At 41.5% G+C, this 23,554-nt stretch overlaps 1 protein-coding gene across 1 annotated transcript in view; it reads right to left on the bottom strand.

The window, feature by feature from the left end:
• LOC143143178 (uncharacterized) overlaps positions 1-23,554 on the bottom strand; it is a 220,890-nt gene that overhangs the window by 187,358 nt on the left and 9,978 nt on the right. Inside the window, exon 2 of the mRNA XM_076304164.1 lies at positions 20,256-20,525. Within this exon, the coding sequence (XP_076160279.1) occupies positions 20,256-20,525 (270 nt within the window). The remainder of the gene's footprint in view (positions 1-20,255; positions 20,526-23,554) is intronic.

The raw sequence follows: 23,554 nt of genomic DNA, 5'->3' as shown, positions 1-23,554 counted from the left end.
AATAATAAAGCTGAGAAGCGAAACGATCGATTTCCCCGATCACGGAGTCGCGTTTAAAAACGAACGGTCCGGGTTGAAGCACGACCAACTACGAATAAATAATCGTGGGGTGTGTGGGAGGGTGTGGGAGAGGGTGTGGGGTTGTAAGACGCGGCGGTGGTATTTATTATCATCTGAAAGGGACGATTCCACGGACTGGCGTCGACCGTTCCTGTAAATATTAGGAAAGAGAACGCTTCGCCATTGTACGTTCCTTCAAAGTGCAGCCCCTGGGTTCTCCGGTGCACACGCCGCTTCCTTTTTCTCGCTTTTCTCTTCCGCCCCTCTCCCTCCGCCTCTTGTCCTCCTCCGGGCAGCACTGCTCCTTTTTCCGGGTCGAATATCGATCCTGATATTTCTTCGTCCTTTTTTTCAACGTCCGCGCGAGCGTCATTTCCAGGAGTTCTTTCTTTCTCCTCGCCACCCCCGTGCCACTCTCGTGCCACCCCCCTGGCCCCACGAAGAAGTTATATTTCTCGATCTAGCGTGCCGGGGTGCGCTCATCGGTCACACAGGAGGGGGACGCGACGAATTTTCTCGCAATTTCTGTTATTCGCTGTTTGTTCCGCCTTTTCGACTGGCAAAAAGATTTACTTGTATCGCGAATGGAAGAATTATTGTTTAGATACTGTTTCTTTTTTTTTTTCGACTTTAATAAGTGAACATAAGTCTCTCGTAGACCGGTGTGTTGGTGAAAATTTTATTTAACGTAACATTTAACGAAACGTATTTAACGGATCGAATGTTTCGAATATCGTGATAGTGGTTTCATAGTTTTCACTTTGTTCGTTTATACTGGAATGAAACATAATTGTTGCACTCGCAAAGTCCGTGTTTTAGGGGAATTGAAGGCTTGTACAGGTACAGTCGCGGATAGTGTAACAACGAGTCTGATTTCGATAAAAGTTTACGCGCGTGTAAAGCACACTGAGCTCTGTACGACACAATTTTCTTGTCGATAAAAAATATGTCGACGATGGAAATCAAGCACCGAATTATTCAACATCTTTCCATTCTTTCGATACAATTTTTCCGAAACTTCTGTCACGATGGAGCACCAAAAACTGGACATTTTTCGTAATGAAATTTTCGCTCTGTCACAATTGGGAAACTTTAAAGAAAATGAACATCGTACGAATACTTTCGCGAATCGGTATACATAGGTGAAGTAACGAGTTCAAAACGATTACTTTCATTCATCGCGACGTTTAGGTGGGAACACGGCTTAAGGTTCGACCGTTAACGTGTTTTCAATGGCGCTGGAATCGCGATATCGCTCGAGTGGAAGAACGGCTTAAGGATCGGAACACCGAGCGGTAATTCGTTCGCGTGTCCAGTGATTATTTTTCACACGTGACGTCGTTCTTGTGGAAGAACGGCTTAAAGTTTCATCCGTAAGCAGACCATCGAACGCTCATTTTTTTCAATCGCGTCGTTCAGATGAGAATGAGGCTTAAAGCTACGAAGCAGAGGCGACAATTAACGTGTTTTCAATTACATTGCAATCGTGCTATCGCTCGAGTGGAAGAACGTCTTAAAGTTTCGTTGGTTGACAGATCATTGAACGATCATTTTTTTCGATCGTGTCGTTCAGGTGAGAGTGAGGCTTAAAGCTACGAAGCAGAGGCGACAGTTAACGTGTTTTCGATCACATTGCACTCGTGCTATCGCTCGAGTGGAAGAACGGCTTAAAGTTTCGTTCGTTGGCAGATCATCGTACAATCATTTTTTTCGATCGTGTCGTTCAGGTGAGAGTGAGGCTTAAAGCTACGAAGCAGAGGCGACGTTAACGTGTTTTCAATCACGTTGCAATCGCGACATCGCTCGAGTGGAAGAACGGCTTAAGGATCGGAACACCGAGCGGTAATTCGTTCGCGTGTCCAGTGATTATTTTTCACACGTGACGTCGTTCCTGTGGAAGAACGGCTCAAAGTTTCATTCGTAAGCAGACCATCGAGCGATCGTTTTTTTCGATCGCGTGGTTCTGGTGCGAGTGCGGCTTAAGGCTACGAAGCAGAGGAGACCGGCGGCGAGTTATCGCTTCCTCGGTCGCGTAGTTTAGATGAGAAAACAGCCTAAGGGTAGCCAAAAATCGTAGAAAAATATGAGAAATTTTTATTCGACAACGCGAGAGTCGCCGAAGACGATTTGTGCGCGGTTCGCCGATATTTCCGCAACATATTGAAAATCTCGCTTTTTATCGCGAGCCAGCGTCCTTCCTCAAAGCCACGTCCCTCACCCCTCTTGGTTTCTTCCTCCTTGTACCTTCCGTTCTTTCCCGCCCTTCTTCTTTTTTTTTCCAGGAGGGGGTTCAATATCGATCCAGTGGCCGGTTTTTCTTTTTCTTCCCTCTGTATCCCTCCAACCCCCTTTTCTTCCTATTTCCACGAGTGCCGCCCTTTTCCTCCCTTTTTCCTGTTTTCATCAAACTACCGGCGCGAGATAGAGGCCGCCTCGAGCCTCGAATAATTTTATAAAAATATCCTGAGGCTCGAGAGAGAGAGAGAGAGAGAGAGAGAGAGAGAGAGAGATCGGCTCACGCTGACCGGCTCTGTTAACATTACCGTAGACGATGAGGTGAAATCGTTTTTCCTTCTCTTTTCGCCAATGGCGTTCTCCAAGAAACGCGATCTTCCCTTTACAAGGGTATTCTCGATCTTCTTTACCTTCCTCTCCGTTTCTTTCGCTCCTCGACCCGTTAACCGCAGAAGACGAGGTTACTCGTCGCTCGAGAACGCTCTACGTTCTACGGAACGGGTTAACTCGTCGCGAAAGTTTCGAAACGATCGCTACGAATACGTAAAAAAAACCACCGATTTCAAGTTTCCACCAAAACTCGAAACTATACGTTTCGACGTCCGAGTTGAACTTAAAAGGAAATTTTCAATACTTCTCGGCGTAACTCGCGAACGTTGAAAAAGAAGCTGGGCTCCCAACGACCGCCATTTTGTCGAACGTTATTTCACGCTATCTATTTTACTTCGAGCCAGAGAATTTTCTCAATCGATTTCAGACGTTTCGAGACACTGTGTACACGCACGACGTAATTATTCGAAATTTTATTCGCAATCAGTCCTCCCTGGAATTCGTTTAGGATCTTTCTCAGGCTAGGATTCGTTACGGTGGGATTTAGACGAACGTCTGCAAAGAGGTGAATTTTCAAGCAATATTTCTTTTTTTTTTTTTAATGACCAAAAATCACCGAGAAAAGCGTCGAGAATACCTCGATGCGTTTTCCAAACGACTTTCCCGGGCCGAGATCGGTTATGCAAATATTTGTACAACGCTCTGTCTTTCTTTCGTTTTATCCTCGGCGATTCTCCTGTTTACCCCTTTCCTTCTACCCTCCGTTTAATCCATAAAGTCCGGCAACGGGCGACTACGACACCCTTCGAGGTTCATTCTGCCGCTAAATTGCAGTTTCCTCCTTTTTTGCCGGGACTCGTTTTTTCGAGATATCGATCTTCGTCAGTCGTTCCTGCCCTCGTCTTTTTGGTTTCGCTTTTTTCTTCCCTCCCCTTCTTTTTCGTCGACCGCGGGAACTTCCAGGCCGCGGCGACGCCCACGGGGAAACATTATTTTTTCCAGAGCATCGACGCGCGTGTTTTATACCGCGATTCACGTGTTTCGGGAAAAATGATCGAGAAAACGCGACACGTGCGAGAACCGAGCGATTATGGATCGAGTCGAAGCCCCTGAGTTCGAGGAGAGCCTCGTTTTTCGAGGTAAAAGGACTTTGAAAACGAACCGAAATTAACCAGTGTCCCGTGGTTATCGTATGTATCGGAATAGAATTTAAATCGATTCGTAAGACGTTCGAGATTAAATAGATAGTTATCGTCTGAGTGTCGATTTTATGCATTCACGTAGTACGCGGATACGAAAAACATATGTTAAACGTACACGGAATGTATGCACTCGTGCGAAATGAAATATTAATATTATTGTATCATTTTTGGAAGTATATTCCGCATACACTTTGCATATGTTTTTCGTATTAGCATAAGTACACCAATAAATGCGTAAAACGCGCAGTCTGGTTATCACCTTTTTAATCACTTCAGGGACGAATTATTTTGTTCGAAACGAAGACAAAAATTCAAACCGTCGTCGACCCGTGACGACTATCGATTTTCGCGACCAGTAGTGTGCGACATCGGTCAGGAATTTAATTAGAAATATTTTTTTCACAATTTCGGGGGCGGGTTGGTAATACGATGTTCGAATATCTGCGACAACTTGAAAACGTGAACGACCGCACCGGGTTCTCCGGATCGGTGAGATTGTTATTCTCGAACAAAACTGTATTTTATGAATTAAATTCGAAAATGTTTCTTCTTCGAGTCCTCAAATTTTGTTATAATATTTTCTTTCAATTACTCGTAGCTCGTATCCACGGATAAAAATTATCTTTGTATTAATTCGTTGGGAACTTCTCGAGTTTCGATCGTATTTCAAAGTTCTTTCCTCGATCGCGTCGCACGGTTAATTTTAACGTTTCGGATAATTTTGTGAAAGAGAGATTAGTCACGTATTTACCTCTTGACTTATTTTAGATCCAAAGTGTATTTTAATTCATTAAATCGATGCATTTCTCGAATTGGAACGTCGCTGTCAATTTCGAACTGTCGAGGTGTCTCTCTTTTTTAAAATACCTGTACAAAAATACTCTCGGTCATATTCGATCGAACACTGATTGATTTTTCTAATCCTCTCCTGGAATAGCTTCTGTAATTGAATTAAGAATACCGGATTGACAGATTTTCGTGGATGATAATTAAACCTGGCAACGATATCTTAAAACGCGCACCTTTTCCGCCGAACGGTCGAGAAACGAATAGAAAAACCACGTGTGCTTTATGGTACACTAAATGGATATATAGACACTTATTTTTATGACGTCGCGATAAAGATATGTAGGTTGAGAATACTGTAATCCCTCGTTCGATATCTTGGGACGGATGAACCAAGCATAAATATGTAAAAATATATTTCCAGTGATAAAATATTATACGGCGTCGGATAGTTGGTCGAGTTCGCAAACATTTTATTATAGCTATCGACCGTAACTTTCAGGACCTCGTTGGTAGAAATAATTGATAGCAATCTAAATAAAAAAGGAAACCTTGTAACGAACTTGTGTACCTTAATGGGATACCAGAAATATTTCAAGAATATATGATTAAACGAATTCTCGTTTCTTACAAAAATATATGCGTACGAACAATTTTTGATAGTGTTGCGTTGCACATTTAAAATGTTTACGTTTTGCAAACGTAATTTTCAATTTTAATCAATTATTTCTACCGGGGAAATAATCTAAAAGGTACAATTAAAAGCCTTTGTACACTTGTTCACAAAGTTTATCCAACCTGGTTTAATAACGACTAAATCCACGAAACTGCGTAGGATAATAATTATTGAAAAATTTATGAATTTCAAGTTATCTCTACAACCCTTACAATCGAGTAAAACGAAACAAAACACGTGTAAATTGAGTACACGTACGTGCACATAGAAAAAGAATAAGTACGTTTTTAATAATGTTACAAAGTACAAGAATTAAACGATAAGAGTTGCAGGTGGGGTAATTCGAAAAGTATAAATTATTTGAAAATTATTTGTATACACTTCTATAGACACAGAAAGAAAATGGATCCTGTGTTTAAACTTTTCTCGATATCTCTCACCGTTCAGCAACTACTTCGCGAAGAAAAAAAGTTTGCATTTTTTCAAGGGACTATTTCGTCTTCTCAAACTTTACTATAACAACAACGAAAAATGGTTTTTTATTACGGTTGGACCGCTGTAACAACGCACAATGTGATACTGGTTAACACAGAACGTGATATATTTAGATGTAAAAGTGAATAATGTTTGTATGGAAGGATGAGTGTGGCGAGTATATATGGAATTATTGTTCGAGTGATTTTAGTTTTAAGTTTGTGTTACGATTATGAGTATAGTGTTGGTGTGGTGTGGTTGTTTTGTGTACGGTGTGGATGAAGAGAGTCAGAGTGAGAGAAATGTGCGTGACTTCATTTGCCATAGAATGTTTAAAGAGATCATATACTAGATATCAAACGACAAAACTTATTAAACAGTATACTAGGTTGTTCAATAAGTTTTCATTGTAAAACAATACTATGACATTTCATTATAAAAAAATACTATGATACTTCAAATTTGAACAACTGTAAATATACGAACGAGTCGACAGATCTACACGAAACTTCACACATACTTATCACACAGTAGTACCACCTTTAGAAAAATAAAACGACGAACCTAAACTTATTAAACAACCTATTATATATTATAGAAACTTAGTAGAAACTTACGCGATAGAAATATACTACTCCATTATCGTGCAACCTAATTCCTCTGTTCACGAATTCTATTTTTCATCTTATTTGTCAGCGGCGGTTCGTTATCACCCACCCCGGCGAACGTTACCAAATTTGTCAAACTGCCGGAGTATCTAAATTTCCTTTGCGAGTTCCCTCGATTTTTTGCCGAAAAACCAAAGAGCATCCACTCGTTGGAAAGAAATAAATAATTAATTAAAAAGAGCTCGAGCGCAGCAGCTGTCTTTCACGTTTCAATCCACGAACCTCGGAAGCCCCGAAGCGTTTCATGTCGCTCAACAATTTCCTCGAATATTTAATTACGTAAATATCCTGGGGATAGCCTTGCTCTTTTTCCATCCCCTCTGCCTCCGTTTTACCGATCTTCAATATCGCGCGACAGATGGAAGAAGCCGGCGTCCTCCTTCTCTCCCGAGATCCATCAAATATCGGAAAGATGGCGGCAACATTGGTAGCTACGGCTCTTCAAAGGCCAGTCCGGCGCCTGGTTGAGCTTTCTTCCATTTTCCGTCTTTCCACCGTCGTTGCCGCGGGTCAAATATCGATTCTGATATTTCCACGCGGCATTTTCTTTTTTTTCTTTTCTTTTTCTTTTCTTTCTTTCTTTCTTTCTTTCTCGACTCTTCTTCGCCGGACGCCACCCACCTTCTGTTCCGGCCTCCACCTTCTTCCGTTTTCTCTTCGTCGTCTGTTCTTCATCAAGGGAGGTCTCTTGTGTTTTGGCACGAAACACGAGCAACGCTGAGATTTGTTTCGCAGAAACCTACGCAACGTATTAAACGAAAAGTTTTCAAGGCGATCGATACCCTTGAGTGGACGATTCGTGAATTTTTGAAGGTAATATCTATTGGTAATAAAATGATATTGACGATGTAACAGTAGCAGGATCAAAGTTATCGTAATCGATGATCGTAGTTACTCTTTATAGATTCTATCTCGACGAAGACTGGTGATCTCGTACCATCGAAATCGTGTGAATCTACTCCAAGATGGAATCACTAAATGGGAAATTAAAATTGAAGGAAAGCATCGGAAAGGACGATGCTTATCGCGAATAATAAAATAATATTGGAATTATTGTCGATACGATATTTAGAAGTTTGTATGGACAAGATACTCTTGTATAGAGAGTAAACTCGACTGGAGAGTCGAGTGTGTGTATTACTTCGTGGTAGATCAAAGTTATCATCGAGGAACAAATTGCTCGTCTAGAAAGTAGTTACAAAACCCAACGTAAAACCTGGACTTTTGACGTAGAACTACGAAGATGTGGTAGCTCGTCTAATGCTGTCTTTCTTCAGAGAGAGCAATAAAAAAATTCTTGGTACAATGACCGATACGCTGCGGTACGTATCCAAAAAAACATCTTCGCGAAGATCTTAGCACTCTATTCATCGCAAACCTTATCCAAGAACGATGCGTCAAACATCACGGTAAACTAATAGCGCCCACCAACCCACTTGTGCAACCACTTCACCAACAAGACAATAGAAGACTCAAAGACTCTGGCTAATCGACCTCGTATAAGGTAAAAGAGGCCTCTTCGTTAGAAGGACCCTCATCGTGTCTCTCTACGAACACCAGCGAGTTGTACGTAGATATATTAGTTCCAAGAATGTGAATTTTAATCGTTAATATAAATAAATGTTCAAAAAAAGAATATAGGGTAAAACATTCCTAACCCAGGACCCTCATCGTGTCTCTCTACGAACACTAGCGGATTATACGTAGATATATAGCTCGAAGAATACAAATTTTAATCGTTAATATAAATAAATATTTACGACGTATACATTTTTCAATTACGTATACATATGTGTAAACACTTGACAATTGTTTCGATTGTTTAATTTCCTCTCGTAAATTCGAAAAATCAATGTATCCTTTCGCGAAAGATCTTTGTGATTCGATCGTGCAAACATTGGCAGTTTTCTTATTCTCCTTCACCGATAAATAATTCTGCTCTTTCTGTTTTTAAAGAGTCGATAATGCTCCGAATGGAAACTTTTGTTGGGTAATCGAGTTTTCAGATTCTTTCTAATTTTCCAGATTGCGGCGATGTCCATCTAACGGGAAGCGGAGAGAAGTCGTGAAAATGTTCGGAATCGTTGATAGTAGCGAGATTTTCGAAGCAGAAGTTTGCTTGTAAACTCGAGTTTCCCACGAGTTTCGGTATTTTGGAAGGTGGCTCCGAAGTTGCTGCAATTGAAATCTCTTTGGCTCTCTTTTTACGCGAAGTTAAATATTGACCCCGAAGCTTTTCCATTCTTGTATCGAAAAGACTAGAAACGAACCAAGTGAACAAAAAATAATACACGATAACTTTTTCAAGAAAAAGGTGTTAAACTTTGTATTATTTTCCGACTGTCGTTGATAAATCAAGTTTCTGTAACGTTATTTAATAGAAAGTTTGCGCGGGAAAAATAAGTTTTAAAATAAATAGCCGTCTCGAGCTACTCCGGGAATAAGATAAACGACAATAATTAAAAACCTATAATGAATTTCGAGACGATTGGACGAAAACGATCAAAGTAAAGCCGAAGAAGATTATTTACTTCGAAACGAATTTTGCTTAAGTTTTCCCCGATCGAATCTTTGAAAATTGTATCAAATTCTTCGAAACTTCTTTATCGAATTTCTAATATTTCTCATTCCTACCATTCCGCTGAATTTGTTGAAATTCTTTCGCCAAGCTTATCTAAACTTCTCTCCTAGAACTTCTCTCCAGTCAACTTCAGAATACTACCGTTTAGTCTAGTCTAGTATTGGATAATACTTTCATCGTTATACTTTTATTTATTTAACCTTTACACATTCTTCTATTCTTCTCAATCGCTTGGAAATCATTTTCCAAATGTTTCTCGCGACTACAAAAATCTCTGCACGCTCGTTTCGAAAATTTGAAGATCAATTTTTACTTTTTATTTCCTATTTGGACAATTTTCCAAACACATTATCATTCATCGATCCGAGTATTCGTAAATTTTCTTCCCTGTTGTTTAATTGGACGAGATTCCATTACAGCAACGCGTGCGTTCGAAAACGTCGTACCGGTTCGATCGAGTCGCGAAACGGGAGAAAAAAATAAAGAAGATACCGTGGAAATCCCTTTTATAGTAGTCGAACTTCCGGGATTTTCCTTCGTTGGAACTTCTACGGGAAAGTCTCGCCAACTTCCGGAAATCTCGATTGTGACGCGGACGTAGTTGAAAGTTTAATCGCGTAACTTTCCGCAGCCCGTTCCCTCAAATTTTTCGGCAGTTTCGCTCGTATCGCGACTCGTATTACCGCACGTTGTCTTTTCAATTTCATTTCAGCTACCAGAGTACCTGTTACGATCGTACGGAAAGTATTTTGCACACTTGGAATACAGATTTCTTTCGTCAATAACGAAGACGAGTCTACTGTCGTAAGAGCGATACGAAACGTAGTTTTATTCAAGAAAACGTTCTATTCGAGATTTCGACCACGTACGTGTAAAAATAGTGATTAATTTATAATATACAAAAATACTGTTAACGTAAGATTCAAAATCGAATGGAAATCAATGAATCAATAAAACGAAGTAATCTAAAAATTTGTCTTGCCCATAGTTCCTTTCTTGGTAAAATAATATTTATAAGATAAATTCTTGACGTCATGCAATGGAGAAATATAAGTTACATAGGGAAGAAGAAAGAATCGTAAAATTTACAAAAATACACGTGCAAGTTGCTCTTTCTTCTTCCGAATTTTGTAAAATATATTTCAATATCTTGCTCTTGAAACGTATTTCAAAAATTGTATTCTTTTCCCTCAATACGTGTTCTTTAAAAATCATGACTATGTATTATTGTATATTATAGAATCGTGTTACAATTTTAATTTTTGGCCTCGGAAGAGGTTTAGAATATAATCGAAAGATCGAGGGACGAATAAACGAACTGATAATTTTCGAAAAAATTTACTCTTTTAATACGAGAAATCTACATCGCGAGTCCAGAGAAATGAAACTTTCCACGTTGCTTTTATGCACGAGGTATCCTTTTCGGTCGAAGGAAAAAAAGAAAAGTTTTGTAATTTAATAACCCGTTGACGTTTCGACTCGCGTTCTTAGAAACTCGAGAATCCTGGTGAAATAATTTTAGTTCGATGCAAGTGGAACGTCGAGCCGTGGCTCGAACACAGATATTTTTTTTGAAACGTTCTTTCGAGCTCTAAAGGGCTTTGTTCGTGAAAAAAATGCGGGAGACACTGGCTCCTTCGATCGACTCGACGAAACGCCACGGCGTCTGCTACTCGTCATTAAAAAACACGTGGCCGTCTAAAACACTGAATCTACTGTTTCTTCACGACACGCATTTCTACGCGCCACTTTAACGAGCTGACAACACGGAATGCATTAATTAGAATCTCCTCTCGTATCTCAGCCGCGGCTTCTGCGGCAACGGGAGAAGTAAATCATTTTCGTGTATTAGAAAATGAATTCTACCCGCACGGTTTCGAATTACACGATCGATGTATAACGCTGACCACGAGCAAATTTTCCAATTTTTCAACTCTCACGTTGAAAATAAAAAACACCTCGACACTGTCCTGAATACAACTAACTCGACATTCCTCGAATTTAATAACAATTTTTGAATTAGAATTCTTGAGCTTCTTAATTTTTCAGTGTTTCGTGAACAAGACAAAGCTATACAACAATCTGTTGCAAAGATACAAAAAAAAAAATGAAAAATAAAAATGAAAAAGATCGGTAACTTCAACGATATCGACACTGGTATAGATTAAAAAACTTTCGTGTGTTTTTTTTGTTTGGGACGATTCGGTAATTGGATACTTTTTTGTTGGTCAACAATTTTTTCCAGACACACCGTGTAATTTGCCGTAACTTTCGGGCGACTAAAAGTTTCGTAATAAAATTTAGTAGATTTGTAGGTCAATATGTGTACTTTTGAGTAATGGTTAAATATTTGATGAAATTATACACACCTTTGAAAAAAAAAATGTTCAAAAAGGAACTTATTTTCCAGTTACCGTTTAACCTCTTCAGGGACACTGACACATATACGTTTACTTTTTGAGCTATTTTAAATATCGTTACACAAGAGTAACCGTTTAAATTTTACATAATTAGTCGTCAAATATACACGATAATTATTCACAATTAATATTACACTACAGATCGTAATTAATAAACAATTATCTCGCTCGATAAAACCGACCAAAGTACACTTCGTTTCTCGTTAATATCTTCTGTAGATACAAGAGCAAAGGAACAAACTTTTAAATGTTTCAATTATATAGTACGACAACATCGTCGTAAAATTGAAAGTCCATTTCGAACGAAATAATTCAGTTCCGAAGGAGCTAACACGGTTCATGAAATCATAATCCGAACAAAATTCTCGAATGACGAGTTAAAACGAAACCTTTCGTTCGTTACTCGTCGAATGAAAATCAAAATTTAAATTATACAACGAAATTTTATCTTACATGGAACAAACACTTATCTAAATAACTGTCGAATCTGATAAACAAGCGCTATATTCTACCACTGGGATACAATTCTGCACAAAATGAAACAACTCGAACAACAACAGCGCGACGAACAATATTATAACTAAAAAACAAAAAGAATAGAAATCAAACACGAATACGATCGTGACATAAATAAGACGATGTAAAAAAATACGTGAAATTGTGCAAATAATCATAGAAATACTATTTCATAAATTAATAACTTCCACATTCCCACGTACAATTTTCCATTACCAAATAGGACCCAAATTTCACGCAACGTTCGTGTAAAATAAACCACACCCGTTTGAATCGCGCTTGTGTGTATACAATGGAACAAATTCAGTAACTTAACAATCGCAGAAATCTATTCGAGCACAGAACGAATATGAAAATAATTAACGCAGCTATACGTTACAAAAAAAGATTCTATTTTCCTATTCTCCGATTTCTCTCTCTGCTCTGACTCTCGACTGCTCGGACAAGACTCTCTCCCATGACACTCGCACCATAGACTATGCAACACTAAACAAAGAAACTCTCCCTCGTCAAATTCATCCTCGCTCGTAAAACCAACACTCGCAGCTCGTAACAATATCTGAACGAATAAAATATCAACACCAGGTACACACCAACCGGTCGAAACGACATTTAACCACATTCACAAACGAATTTATTTTAAATTCCATCGGAAATATATTTAAAAGATATATCCAAACGACACTTTTCCTTCCATAGATACAATCTATTTTATAACTTTCTCTTTTTCCTCAACAATGTTCCCGAGATACACCTTCGAGGAACACTTCGATACACCGTAATCTATCGATAGTTCCAGTGTTCTCTGAAACAGTGTTCTCTGAAACAGTGTTCTCTGGAACACACAGTTGAACGGTTCGTCCGTGTTTAAGAAGAAAGAGTAAATCGCGAGGAGAAAGAAAGTCTCGGCACGCAGGAACCGTTAACCCTGAAGACGTGACCAAGAATCCCGGTGTAGGCACCGTTACACGATGGTAAGAGAAGAAAAAACGGAAGTAGCACCCGTGAAAGACGCGGCTCGAACGTTTCTTCTTCCGGAGATTACGTGTCCCGGCTCTCGATGTGGAACCGAAGAAAAAGCTGTCGGTGCGAGGGGCGCCCGGTGAGAAGGGGTGCGTATGCAGATCGTCGTGAAAGTGGAGTACAAAGGGCCCATAGTCTCACGCTATTGTGGCCCAGGTAAGATAAAGGTGGCTTCGGCCCTAGGGCCTGTCCCGTAACCATTCCGCTCCTCCTGATGTCTCTTTAATTTTTATTAATGACGACCGAATTTGAATTTCTGCATCGGTGATATGGGAACGACGCCCCGTACGGCGATGCTCGAGCGTCGTCGTACGTGATTCGGACGAATTTCTCGCTCGTCTCGGAGCCATCCATCATAATTATCCGGTTTACCGAGACGACGCGTCGCGAGACATTTTCCCCGCGAAGGTGTCTACCACCTAGGGCTGCCTCTTCTCTTTCTATTTTTTCATCCGGGGTGGAACTCACCAGCGAGGAAAATCGTGCGCGATGACCTTGCCTCGCGCGAGAAAGACTCGTGGAAGGGCACGGTTTCGTGGATGAAAGGCTCTCGTGTACACGGGGTGTATTGGATACGTACGGGGACGGTTCTGTCTCGAGACTCCTGGCAAAAAAGAAACAAATCGTTCGAACCGGAGCCAGGTCTGCGAACGAACAGTTTTCGGGGCAATCGAGACTTTGCGTCCTCTCGGTTTTCTCTTCGTGGATTCTGCGCAACCTTTCCTTCGGAGAGTGACGCAAACGTTTCGGGATAACGATCGTTATCTGGTAGGCAGGGATAGTGATTTCTGTCAGTGTAAATCGTTTGTAAAGAAACAATCTTTTCAGTTTGAGAGCGGAGCTATTTTTTCGTATTCTTATAAGAAAGAAGAAACTATGTAACAACGTTCCTGTGATAGATATTGTCACGCGTATGGAGAAAGGTACCCAAGAGACGTTACAAGAATTAGAGTGTATTTTATAAAATAAAATATGCAAGATTGTGATTTTCCGTGTTGGTGAAATATATTTGGATAATATTGTACCGTTTATCCGCAAAACGAGCACGAAAAGACGATCGACAACGTCGGACGAACTGTCTTAACGAAGGGTCGTATCGTTGACGTTTACGTTGTACTCGTCGGTGCGAAACGTTCCGTTCGTTGGATCGGTTTCGTTCCGTTCCGTTCGTTGGGTCGAATCGTCGACTCCCCGGCTTCAGAAATTTCACACTTTTCAATTTCTCCATTACAGCACCCCAACAGGGAAACAACCCCCCGCGGACAACACCAGAGACCCGACAATCGCTGGTAAACGCAGAGACAATGGCCGACCAGCGACCATCAACCCCTTCTCGGCGACGATGTCACAACATTTGGGCCCGGGACAGAGTTATGGCCCTTTTTCCCGCGTTTTCGTCCCGCGTTCCTTCTCCTCGGGATCGTGACCGCCGAGCTGGAACGATTTCTCGCTGATTTCCCTTTTAGCGTCTTCGTTTTCTTCCTCTCGTCACGCTCGGTCTCGCTCGCGCGAAACTATGAGATGCAAAATCGCTGCAGGCTGCGTTTCCACATCGACGAGCTTCGATTCGCGCGACTACTTTCACCCCCGTGCGGGAATATTCCGTTTGAGGTGGGGGGTCATCGGTGTCGAAATCCTCAGGTATTATTTTTTCGGCAAAAAATTTACTTTCGACCCTTGGTCGCTCAAGGAAAAAATTATTTCCGAAGAAACAGATTTTCTTACCGGACTTACCGGTCACAAGATGCTCGTTTTTAAAGAGAATGAAGAGAACGAAGAGAAATGTTTTAAGAGATTCATTTCTGCGATAGAAAAGGGACGTACTTTGAGTTTGAAATTTGCAAATCGAACGGTGACGATTTATTCGAATCGACGATTTATTGACTAAATCGATTTATTTAGACACTTCCACGATGGTTATCGTTCGAAGATCACAGTGCTTCGAGTAGAGGAAGATAACGATCAACGGAACATCTTTGCGCGAAATTTGTTCTTTCTTTTAATATTTTCCTTGCGTTTCTTTCTCGACGAAGTGAAAAACTTTCCAGAAACAAAATAGAATTCCAGCTTCGATCATGGGCAATTTTCGGAAACAATGCGCGACGATTTCTTAATATTTCTTCTCGAATCGCGGGAACCGATCGGGCTTATCGGTGAATTATCGTGATCGAGGATTGAAAAGAACGGGAGTTATTGTACCGCGACGATGAAACGGAAAATTATACCGAAGCTTGGAGCCCGTGTCCTCTCGTCCGGTTCGATCCCCGGTATAAATGAAACGAGTGCGGGATGGTCTCTATCCGTGATGGAAATCCGTATTGAAAGAACGCGTATTAATAATAACCAGCCCCTTCGTAAAATCTGGTCAACGAAAGTTAACCCCCGAAAGATAGAAAAAAAAAAAAAAAAATATCGCGCGCGTGGAACCGGGACAACCGTCGGCCACGCGGTGAGCACAATGCACGCGTTGAAAAAAGCGGGAAAAAAAAAAACAGTCGACGGTAACCCGGTTACACCTTTAGCGATCCACGGGCCGCGATACGTTACGCGTAAAAATTCATTAGTCGATCCAGATCCGAAAACGGTGAAAGGGGTTGCGCTCGCTCTCTCGCTCGCGTCGATCGACTTACCCCCGTGACGAACGGAGACAATGTCCCGGGGGACGTAGCTAGGGCCTGTACAGTGAGTGAGTTTTTTTTTCTTTCGTTTTTTTTGTCTCACGCGGCGCAGAGACAAAAATACCGTTGCGCGATTTGCATCCCCGGGTCCGTGGAAAAAGAAACGGTGAAAAAAAGTTGATCGAAGAAAAAAAAAGAGGAAAAGGGTTGTAGGAGAGGGGAGGTGGTAGCGAAGAGAGCGAATAGAGCGAGACAGAAAAAGGGAAAAAATTGGCAGCAGGGTACGCGAAGGGCCATTATTTTAATTTTCGTCCCCGGCACCGTGGCAAAGGGGAACAGCACCGGAGCCAAAGGGGTGGAAAAGTCTTCCTTTGCATAATCTCCGTAGGGTGGCTCCTTGCCGGAGTCTCACGCGGCACCCAGGATTCCAGTTAGTCGCTTCGGGCCGGTGTTTTCCAAGGTGTTTTGCATCTTCACCTACGGGCTGAATCGAGCCACCCCTCCCTCTGGAAATTACCCTAAAGAGCTCCTGTAAGCGTTTTAAGGGATTAAGGTCGGGCAGGCGTAAAAAAGCATGGAAAAAGGGTTGACCACCCGCTGAGCGAAACCGGCGACAGATTACAACATCCGAAAACGTGTTTACAGGGGTACCGCGCCCGGTTCTTCCTTTTCGACCCCCTTATGCTCGGGATGCGTTCTCTACGGATGGTCCTGGACCACTTTAAGAAGCACGATGTTCTTCCAGCGGAGATTTCCACTTCGTGTAACCAATGTGCGATGGAAACTGTCGTCGACGATCGTCTTATTGGTCGCTGTATCGTTGCAACTTTGTCGACGTTCGAACGATTCGTTTACGTGTATCCAAAACCGGTGTAAATAAGAGTGAAACACAGTTTCGAGTGAATTAAAAGTTACGTAGCTACACGATTGCTTGTAAAAGTTACCGTAGTAACTCACAACCCGTACTACTCTCCCTTCTCGAAAACGAAACCGAACGTGTAACACCGTTCCCTAGAAATCGCCTCTCGAACACACTTTGGCAAAGTTCGTCAGGTTCAGAATCGACTCTCTACACCCACCACGCACGTCCAAAATTGTTTCCGTTCGATTCTTTTTTGTCCCCCCTTGGTACAATTTTGTTTCCACCGAGACTCGTTGGCCGTAACCGGCAGGCTGCTCGCAAAGCGAGAAAAGAACACGGCGGCGAGCCTAGGGTCTCAATTAAAGATTCTTCCTCACCGTTGCCGATCATCCCTGAAACACTCGGTAGGGTCGGAGCTACCCGTATGGATCGTATGCAGATCGCGCGATTGTCTTCGCGTCCTTCTTCCTTTTTTCTCCGGGTCGATCAACCAACCAACCAACCCCCCACCCCTGGCCACGACTCACGGGCCCGGTTCCGTGAGAATCTACGAGACATTTGCATGCCGCGGATTATTTAAATCGTCCCCTCATTGTCGTTGCTCCTTGTTTTTTCGCTCGAGGCCTACTCCGCGAGTCCCATGGCGTGGGTCCTGCGGCTGAGCTCACCGCCTAGACAAAAAAGAAACCGGGTGATCCGTGCCCTCTCCAGGGCCCACGGAAGTGTCTTCAGCGTCCCGAGCCGCTACCCTCGAACCACCCCTGACCGGTCATTCGAATTCGAGAACGCGATTCGCAGCACCTTGCCGGAGACCGAGACACCGCACGGCGAGCTTTGTTTCGTCGCGAACGCAAGGACGAGGGTAGTTTTTGATTGCAACGATTGTTGGAGCACGGGACGCGTACCCGGCCGTGTTGATTTTGCCCGTTGTGAAACGGCCGTGTTTGTTTTCGCGACTACCCGAGAGCTTGTTCTCCCGGGTACTGCGAAACGACGCGATGTCGCGCGATTGTTACAATAATCGTAACGGGAAATTATCCGCGCATTAAACCGTTGATGGCGCGTTTAGAAACGAGTGTACGGTGGCTGGGGAACGTAACTAGGGAACCTTCGATATTGCATTTCAGAGGGACGATCGTTCGGCGATCGGTACCTGTAGCGTTCGTTTCTGAGATAATTTAAGAATCTGCTAAGGTAGACCCAGGAGACTAGGTTTTTTTTATAGTTTTATCGTTAGTTTTGAAGGTAATCTAAGAATCTGTGAGGAGATTTGATTAGGTTTTGAGATTTGGAAATAGTGTACCAGTATGATTGATTTTGAAGATAGTCTAAGAATCTTTGAGGAGATTAGAGTATGTTTTGAGATTTGGAAATAGTGTACCGGTACGGTTAGTTTTGAAGATAATCTAAGAATCTCTAAAGAGACTGGGTTAGGTCTGGGTTTTTGAGATTTGAAAATAGTGTACCGGTACGATCAGTTTTCAAGATAATTTAAAAATCTGTAAGGAGACTAGGTTATTCTTTGAGATTTGGAAATAGTGTACCAACACGATTACTTTTGAAAATAATCTAAGAATCTTTAAAGAGACTGGGTTAAGTTTTTGAGATTTGGAAATAGTGTACCAGTACGATCAGTTTTCAAGATAATTTAAAAATCTGTAAGGAGACTAGGTTATTTTTTGAAATTTGGAAATAATGTACCAACACGGTTACTTTTGAAGATAATCTAAAAATCCGCGAGAAGACTAGGTTATTTTTCGAAATTTGGAAATAGCGTACCGGTATCGTTGATCTCGAAGATAATTTAAAAATCTACAAGAAGGCTAGATTATTTCTCGGGATTTGGAGAAGCCTGGCCAAAGATCTCTCCAAAAAGTTCGAGCGACATCGAAACGATTTCACCGAGGGCAGCACAGCCCTCTCATTCGCACGATCTGTCACTTTGTAACTTCTTCTTGCTTTCGAAATTGAAATTGTAGTTGAAGAGCGATCGTTTCGAGACCACTGACAACGTACAAAAGATCGAGTCCGATGCTGCGAAGAGTTTCGCGAAACTTGACTTCCGATCCCACCATCGAGGGTGAAAAACTCGAAGCATGTGCTTCGCGCGAATGTCACCTCGAAGAGAACTGCATTGTCCTCGATCGAATCCATTCTTAACAATTTTACGTTCGAAGAAACAAACGATAGCGTACTGCGCGCGTTCGTTCGTTTTCGTACACCCTTTGGTATCTAACCCGAGGTAACGAGCCACCTTGTTCGATTCTTCGACAACGTACGCTGCATCCTGTACGAAACACGATGGACGATCCTCGGACGAGGACATTGAAAATTCAGGCGCCGAAAGAAAGCTACGAAAAAATCGGTAGAGCCGCGAGAACGATTCCGAAGCAAGATAAAAAAAAAAAAGAAAGAAAAAGGCTCAGGATGCTGTTGCATCGTCGAGAAAGAAATTCCACCCTTAGCGTGACACGTTACCCCGCGAGACCTCTTCGAATCCGCGTGTATTCAAACGATACCTCCGCCCAATACCTCCGTAAAAATTTTTTTCGCGCTTCCGTCTGTTTGTTTGTTTTTTTCTCCCCGCCACGGAGCAGGGCACGGGGTATGCAAAGCGATCTTCAACCCTTTCCATCGCCCCACCACGCGTCTCCATTTTGTTTTTTTTTTTTTTTTTATATTCACGAGGTCCCATCGACCTCTTTGTCTTCCTGCCGTGTCCTTTTTTTCCCCTCCTTTCTAGTCTTCCGATCCAACCTCGTCGAAATTATGCAGGATTCTTGTCCGGAGGGGCGCGGAAAACAAAATCAAAACAGGGGACGCAACCCGTTCCCCCGACGAAGAAAAAAAAAAGAGAGATCCTCTTTTTTTCGCGCATTTCCGAGGCCCCGGCGACGTCCTCGTCTTCCGGGGGATTTTAATGCTCCGTTGTTTCGTATTCCTAGATGTAATTTTTTTCTTTTTTTTTTTTTTTCAACCGTGCCTCGTCCGTTAGATAACCGTTCGGTTACCACGGGGAGATTTTTTTTTTAGGGGTCCGTTCGGTTTCGTGACTTTGCGCCAGCGAATCTTCGACTTTGCGTATCGTGTATTTTAAGAACAGACGTTGCCATTTTTTTACAATCGTCTACCATCGTGTTATCGCACTCGAGCAATTGATGGTAATTCTTTGTGTATCGTAAGCACACTTCTCTTTACGCGGAGTTGTATATATATTATGTTCTTCTTGTATAATTTAATTGTATATTTGTAAATCTAAACGATTATAGTCTGTATACCGCAGACATGCCAAATCAAAGGTCGAGTTATTTATTACAATATTAGCTTCGAATCGTAAACTTTATTTCGGTGTCAAGCGCGCTCTCGACTCTTTGACATTTCACGATAGCCTCGAGAAATCACCGGTTGTTGAATTAAATAGAAAATTATCCGAAGTTGTTACTCTATTAATTAATTACACTGGATTGGCTCTGTTTTGTAAGATTCCATTCCAGCGCAGACAAATGTACAAATTGAATAACTCCGTGTGTTGTTCACGTTCCGGTTGTACGTCAACTTTAATTGCTATTTAAATTAAATACACATTTTCCATTTATATAACGCGCGACGGGAAATAAAAATAATTTGATTGTAAATTGGAGTACACGGTACACGTAGAAGTGATATACGCATTATACAGAGATGAAAAGATTAACCGAAATATTTCAGTGGTTCTATTACGTAAATCCGATACGCCAATTATTTTGTGCTCCGTTGGCAGAAAAGATGAATGAAATCGAATCGAACATTTCACAAAGTACTTACTTCGCTGGAGAGGCCATTGTTCCACGGATAGGGTGGTTGAGGTGGCGATTGCTGCTGATGATGAACACCGCCCACCCCGGCCGCCGAATGAGGATTGTGAATGTGTTCCGCCATCACGCTGACCCAATGGGCCAGTCCACCGCCCCCGGCGGTCGTTGGGCCCGTGCTTCCGGTTCCAGCGCCACCGCCACCTCCACCTCCGCCTCCCCCTCCACCGCCGCCGCCTCCGCCACCCTCATCGCCACCCTCGGACCACGCAAAAGAGGCTTTCTGCAACCACCAAAAGTGAACGAGTTAAACGAAGATCTAACCGATCGAGGTGTCACGGAATCGATCGTAACTTTTAAACAAATATGAATTTTTTCGAGCAATGTTAACAGATTCGTAGCTGAACGAATCGACTAAAATCGTATACAATTTTCTTTGCTACTTTTACATAAACAACAATTTCTCGATCAAAGTTCGCAGATTCGTAGCTGAACGAATCGACTGTTAAATCTATCGTATACAATTTTCTTTGCTACTTTTTACGTAAATAATAATTTCTCGATCAAAGTTAGCAGATTCGTAGCTGAACGAATCGACTGTTAAATCTATCGTCTACAATTTTCTTTGCTATTTTTACATAAATAACAATTTCTCGATCAAACTTAGCAAATTCGTGGTCGAATAAATCGACTATGAAACGCATAAATTTTTTCCTGATATTTTTTACACAAATAACATCGTTTCGATGAAACAGCAGATTCGTAGTAGTCAGTTGACTGAATCGACCGATCGCATAAATTTTTTCCCAATGTTTATTACATAAACAATGTCTCGTTCAAACTTAATAGATTCGTCGTCGAATGAATCGACGATCGAACCGATCGCATAAAATCTTTCCTGGCACTCGTTCCGAGCTTTTCGAATCGCGTACTTTTAACAAAACATCTTTACTTTGTAGAACTTCGCTGAAAGTTTCAGCGGAAGTGACACTTTCGAACTATCGTTTGATTTCAACGAAGTGTTATTCTCGCTCGTATATCATAGTTTGATAAATGACGCCACAGAATGCAAAACATCGATATATATGCATCTCGTTGGATATAAACGTGTCGATACACGTACGCACTTACGATTATTGGATAAATATTGTATTAAAACTGTACGAAAGCAACCGTTCGAAATGATTTCCAAAGACTACCCTAAACCGAAATAAACCCTCGCGGTATTTAGAGCTCGAATCGATGTTACAACAAATTTCCCCGTGGTACGTACTCGATTTGAAAATAACTTGCGGTGTTTCAACCGCGAAACGGTAAATTATCATTTAGGCGTTAATAGACGCGATCGAAACTTGGGAACGAGATTCCGTTTTGCTTGTCGAGTGACGTTGATTCGACAGGGAAGTGTAGAGTTTCGGAAATTTCGTTACGGGAAAGTGGAAGAATTCAATTAATTCGGCTCCGCTTCGATTCGATTTCAAACACAGCTTCTATTTACAAAACTCATCTCCCCTAGTTGCCTAATTATCTGCCAAATTATTCGAGGAACGATTACAGTTGGAAACAATAATAAACGAAGCCCTGTTCTACGAAATTAACGCGATTTATTAGCGAGCTATCCATTCCGTGAAAATTCGTTTAGAAGCGATATCGGATATACGCGCCATTTTGTGACAGCAACCGACAACGATTTACTACGTTCTTCGATAAATTTCGTCGTTTCTTCCATTGTAAAAAAATACTACGACACTTAATTATACGAACGAGTCGACAAATCTACGCGAAACTTTACACACGTTTATCAAACGGTGGTACCCTCTTTGGAAATATAAAACGAACTTAATTTCTCATCGAACGACGAAACTCATCGAGCAATCTAATAAACATTCTTTCTCCATCGATACGATTGAAAGAAAAGAAAACTCCAGGAAATGTTCACCCACGTGATATCCCTGAGTAAATCTCACGTTTCTCGAACGTTAGCGTTAATATCGCCCGTAGAGATGGCAACTAGCGCGATACAAATTACACGTTCAAGCTCAAAAACAACAACCGGTTGACTTTTCGATTTTTCCACGAGTGGACCAATTTTGAAAATAAGCCTCGCCCGACGATTAATTCCGCTGGGGACATTAATTACCGTAATTATGAAGCTCGCTCGGCTGTCCGGGCTGCTTCATCCGATATTCATGATCGAACGCACGAGAGCTGACCCATTAATAAATTGATCGATAAATCAGCGAGCGTGGCGCCTGAACACCTGAACGGATTAAGCCACGTTCACGCTTGCGACAAAGTCCTGCGGTGGCGCTACTTTGTTGTCTTTGTAACATCAAAGCATCCGCAGTGACGTTGATTATACTCGAACTGTAAATACACGTTTCGACAGATATACACACCTAGACGATCTTGCGAACAATATTTTTTTCAACGCTCGAACACTTGCAAACTTATCGGAATATCAACGAAACTTTAACCAAGCTTAAATCGTTAATCGCGATCTTTCAACAACATTGAAATATTTTAACGTTGAATGTAAATAATTAGGGAAGAAATTTGGAAAATTTGGAAAATTTGGAGAATTTTGCTACCGTCGATAATCAATTCTATCTAACGATTATAGAACCTTTGTGGATATAAATTATGTCCTATTCGCGTTCACTGCCAATCGCGATTAATTGTTTTCGCTCGGTTTTAACGTTAGGGACAACGTTAATAAACAATCGCTGGCCGGGTTAAATCGTCCAATAATACGTCGGGATATAAATGTTAAACCGATCGAATAATCGGCGGGAAAGAGATTTCTAGTCTAGACTACGATTAGAAGGAAAATGAATCAGAAATAATGTTTATTTATTAAATTGGAAATTTACACAGTACGATGGTTCGAGTTATTTTCTACAGAAGTAGCTTCCTATGGATTGGTTTGTATCGTGAATCTTTTCATATTAAATCGACTATTTTTTGAATTGAAACGATCAATTTTAAAAATACAAAAAGTACGAACGTTTCTTTAAAGTTTGGAAAATAAGGTGGCTTCTAGGTTCCTATGGATTGGTTTGTATCGTGAATCTTTTCATATCGAATCAAATATTTTTCGAATTGAAACGATTAATTTTAAAAATACAAAAAGTACGAACGTTTCTTTAAAGTTTGGAAAATAAGGTGGCTTCTAGGCTGGGCTTGTCATAATCGACACTATAATGAGCTGTTAACAGCCACAGTGCGGTCCGTTTTAGGTGATCGATCCACGCGCTCGGCTAACCGTACCTCCCTCGTGCAACATTATTTGTTGCAGTAATAACGAAATCT

The sequence above is a fragment of the Ptiloglossa arizonensis genome, chromosome 2, assembly GCF_051014685.1.
Source record: "Ptiloglossa arizonensis isolate GNS036 chromosome 2, iyPtiAriz1_principal, whole genome shotgun sequence".
NCBI classification, from domain to species: domain Eukaryota; kingdom Metazoa; phylum Arthropoda; class Insecta; order Hymenoptera; family Colletidae; genus Ptiloglossa; species Ptiloglossa arizonensis.
The sequence above is the reverse complement of the archived record's forward strand: the minus strand, read 5'-3'. Positions and strand labels throughout refer to the sequence as shown.